Below are 4658 nucleotides of genomic sequence, written 5' to 3'. Positions count from 1 at the left end.
TATCATTCGGCCTTAACAAGAGAGGCAGTTCTGGCCCATGCTTCAATATGAATGAATCGTGAAGTCATTATGCCAAGTGAAATAAACCAGTGACAAAAGGAAAAATAACTGTATGGTTTCACCTATCTGAGGCCCTCGAGTGAAGTTTACAGAGACAGAGAGTAGGATGTAGGATGGCGGGTGCCAGGGACTGGGGGAGGGGTAGGAGTTCGTGTTTAATGGGGTCAGGGTTTCAGTTGGGGAAGATGGAAGAATTCTGGAGATGGACAGTGGGGATGATTCCACAACAGTGTCAATGTGCTTGATGCCGCTGCACTGTGCACCTAAAAGTGGTTAAATTGGTAAGCTTTTTGCTATGTATGTTTTACCACAATTTAGAAAATGGTATTAGAAAAGAATTAACATAAATCCTATCCAAACTCTTTTTATTTTTTTAGAGGGGGGAGGGAAAGAGGGAGAGAGAGAATCTCATACAGAGTCCATGCTGATTGCGACGCCCGATGTGGGACGCCATCTCACGACCCTGAGATCATGACCTGAGCTGAAATCAAGACTCGAACGCTGAACTGACTGAGCCAACCAAGTGCCCCCTATTCAGATTCTTTCAGAAACTAGAAGAGCAAACACCTCCTAACACATCCTGTGATGCTGCCATTGTCCTAATACCAAAGGCAGGCAAAGATGCCACAAAAAAAGAAAACTACAACCAATGTCCCTGATAAATATATAGTAAGAATCCTGAACAAGATACTAACAGACTAGTTCCAACAACACATTCAAAGGATTATACACCATAATCAAATGGGATTTATCCCAGGAATGCACGGATTCATTTTCAACATACAAAGATTAACCCATGTGATGAGGAAAAAGCCCACATGATTATCTCATTGGTGCAGAAAAGCATTTGAAAAAATTCAACACCCTTTCATGACAAAAACACTTAGCAAACTCAGAGTAGAAGGGAACGGCCATAACATGATGAAGGACATTTATGAAAAACCTACAGTTAACATTATACTCAGTGGTGAAAGACTACAAACTTTCCCCCCAAACATTAGGAATTAGACAAGGATGCCCACTTTTTTTAAATTATGTTAATCACCATACATTACATCATTAATTTTTGATGTAGTGTTCCATGATTCACTGTTTGCATATAACACCCAGTGCTCCATGCAGAACGTGCCCTCTTTAATACCCATCACCAAGGATGCCCATTTTTTGTCACTTTTCAACATCGTGCTAGAAGTCCTAGTTAGAGCAAATAGGCAAGAAAAAGAAATAAAAAGCATCCAAATTAGAAAGGAAGAAGTAAAGATATCTCTATTTGCAGATGATACTATTCTTTATGTAGAACATCCTGAACTGCGCGCACTCACACATACACACACACACATGCTACTAATACTAATAAATGAGTTAATCAAAGTGTTAGGGTACAAAATCAACACATAGTAAACAACCAGAAAAGGAAATTAAGACAATAATTCTATTTCCAGTAGCACCCAAAAGGATAAAATACCTAGGAATAAATAAATACCCATGGAGATGAAAACTTGTACAGTGAAAACTGCAAAATAGGGCTAAAATGAGTTAAAGAAGACTGAATTAAATGGAAAGACATGCATGTCCATGGATCACAAGATTTAATATTGGTAAGGTGGTAATGACCCCAGAAAGTGAGCTCTAGATTCAGTGTGATCCCTGTCAGAGCTCCAGTGGCCTTTCTACAGGAATGGAAAAGCTGATCCTCAAATTCATATGGAATGGCAAGGAGCCCCAAATAACAAAAAATCTTGAAAATTAAAGACCAAATGAGAGAACTGACATTTCCCTATTTAAAAACTTACTATAAAGGTACCATGAGTAAAACCAATGTGGCTGAAGAGATACTTTTCCAAAGAAGACATACAGGTAACCAACAGGTACATGTAAAGGTGCTCAGCATCACTTATCATCAGGGAAATGCAAATCAAAATCCTAAGAGCCAAGAAATGGAAACAACCCAAGTGTTCATCAACAGATGAATTAGATAAGGAAGATTTGGTGTGTGTGTACACACGCACACACGCACACATTTTTCAGCAATGGGGAAGGAGGAAATCCTTCTGTCATTTGTGACAACACAGGTGGATCTTGAGGGCATTATGCTAGGTGAAAAAGGCCAGAGAGGGGAAGACACATACTACATGTATAACTTATATGTGGAATTTTTTTTTAGAGGTCAAACCATAGAAACAGAGAGTAAAAGAGTCGTTGCCAGGGACTAGAGAGTTGGGGAAATAGGGAGAATTTGGTAAAAGGGTACACACTTTCAGCTATTATATGAATAATGTCTGAGGATGTAAAGTAAAACATGGTGACTATAGTTGATAATACTGTATTGTATAATTGAATTTTTCTGAGAGTAGAACAAAAGTGTTGTACCAAAAAATAGGTGATGGATGTGTCAATTAGATGGTAGGAATGATTTCACAATGTTTATGTATGTATATATACCACAATATGCACTTTAAGTATCTTATAATTATGTCAGTTATATATATCTTAATAAGGATGATACCGGGGCAGTATGGTATTGACATAAGAATAGACCAGTGGAGTGGGGTGGAGATTCCAGAAATAAATCCAAATATCTGTGGACAATTGATTTTTGACAAGGATGCCAAAGCTGTTCAGTATGGAAAGAATAGTTTCTCTAAGACATGGTGAAGAGACAACTGGATGTCCAAATGCAAAAAGTAAAGATGGTCCCCTACCTCATCCCATATACAAAAATGAACCCAGAATTGATGAAAGAGCTAACACTACAAAACTCTTAGAAGAAAGCATAGGGGGCAGATCTTCATGATCTCGGATTTGTCAGAGGATTCTTAGATTCAATACCAAAATCACAAGCAACAAAAGAAAAAAATAAATTAGACTACTCAAAATTAAACACTTTTGTGTGTCAAAGGGGATTATAAAAAATGTGAAAATACAATTTAAGGAATGGGAGAAAATACTAATCCACATATTTTATAAGGGGATAATATCCAAAATACATAAAGAACTCTTAGAACTGTACTACAAAAGACAGCCATATAAAAAATGGGCAAAAAATCAGAATAGACATTTTAGTCAAGAAGATATAAAAAGTGGCCAACAAGCACATGAAGACATTCGTCATCTTTGGGCATTAAGGAAACTCAAAACCACACACTTCCTTCACACTCACTAGGATGGCTATAATACTTAGTTTTTTCTGGGAGGGTGGCTGCATACTAACACAACTTGGTAGTTTTTATTGTCTACGACAATGGTTACAGACCACAAAGACTCGGGAAGACCCATTGCTTGGGCCCAATGAGAGACAATACTCTCCCTCACAGTTCAGAGTCCTCTGGGCAGTAAGGGGACAGGCTTTTCTTACGTGGCTCTGGTAGAAGGTCCATGACTGTACTCAGTAGAAGAAGAGCCATAGCTGAGCCTACTTATGTGGGGTTGGGTGGATAAGGTGGCCATCCTCATTTCCATTACTTGGGTGCAACCCTGAAGGCCCGGATGTGGATGGCCGAGGTGTTGCGGAGGCAGGTCAGCGGCTCTCGTGTATCAGTCTCTGGTTCCAGCTCATCGACAAGCTCCATGGTGGAGGTATTGGCAGCCACCTGCAAGGACCCGAAGCTGCCTACCTGAAGCTGTAGGGCAATGCTGATGGCACGGTTGATGGCCAGGCCCAAGCCATGAATGCAGATCTCACTGCATGAATTCTGACCCCGAGGCCCTCCGTCCAGAAACTTTTGGCAGCGGGCCAACTGGGCCTTAAAGTCAGTCTTCATGTTGACATAAATGTCACTGGGCCTCCGGGGCAGGCGGTGGGGGAGCCGCTTCCGAAGGGTATACTGCCCCGGGTCCAGCTCAGCCTCGACGGCCCCGCGGGGCTCTCGGTTTTCCGCCATGCTGTGTGCCACTCTCCAGTCCACAGTCCCCTTCCCGAGCATGTGGCCCGCTCCGGGCCAAGCCATTCAAGCGCTGCGCCCACCCGCTCAGACTGAGCGTGCGGCGCCGGACACGCAGGGCCGAAGAAGAGAAGAAAAGCCGTGCGCCGGAGAATCGCGAGACTGCGGCCGCCCTTAAGTCTTGGGGATCCTGAAAGATAATAATTTTTTTAATGGAAAATAACCAGCATTGGCAAGGACATGGAGAAATAGTAACTCTTGCACATCGTGATAGGAATGTAAAATGAGGCAACTTCTGTGGAAAACAGTTCAGCCCAAAGGTGGAAACCACCCAAATATCCATCAATGGATGAATAGATAAACAAACTTGTATATACCTACCATGGAATATTATTTAGCCTTAAAAAGCAATGAAGTTCTGACCCAAATGAATGGCTGAGCCTCAAAAAATCATGCTAAGTGAAAGAAATCAGGCACAAAAGGCCGTATATGGTCCTGTATTGTAGGATTCCTTTTATATGAAGTACCCCATATAGACAAGCCGATAGATGCAGAACAGAGATTGGTAGGGAACGGGAGAAAGGGGAAATAAGTGCGTGACTGCTTACAGTAGGAGGCATTTTCTGGGGTGATAAAGAATTATTGAGGGGCACCTGAGTGGCTCAGTCGTCAAGCGTCTGCCTTCGGCTCAGGTCACAATCCCAGGGTCCTGGGATC

At 41.8% G+C, this 4658-nt stretch overlaps 1 protein-coding gene across 1 annotated transcript; it reads right to left on the bottom strand.

Annotated features, from left to right (window-relative positions):
• Nucleotides 1–3518: 3518 nt before the first annotated feature.
• LOC112817366 (ribonuclease P protein subunit p20-like) lies at nucleotides 3519–3972 on the bottom strand. The gene has a single exon (XM_025864442.2). It carries the CDS (start codon nucleotides 3939–3941, stop codon nucleotides 3519–3521), a length of 423 nt encoding a protein of 140 aa, XP_025720227.1. The 5' UTR covers nucleotides 3942–3972.
• Between the last annotated feature and the right edge of the window lie 686 nt (nucleotides 3973–4658).

This window comes from Callorhinus ursinus, unplaced genomic scaffold, assembly GCF_003265705.2.
Source record: "Callorhinus ursinus isolate GAN/ISIS: 27379988/994484 unplaced genomic scaffold, GSC_fseal_2.0 scaffold939, whole genome shotgun sequence".
NCBI classification, from domain to species: domain Eukaryota; kingdom Metazoa; phylum Chordata; class Mammalia; order Carnivora; family Otariidae; genus Callorhinus; species Callorhinus ursinus.
This window is presented reverse-complemented; position numbering and strand designations above follow the sequence as displayed.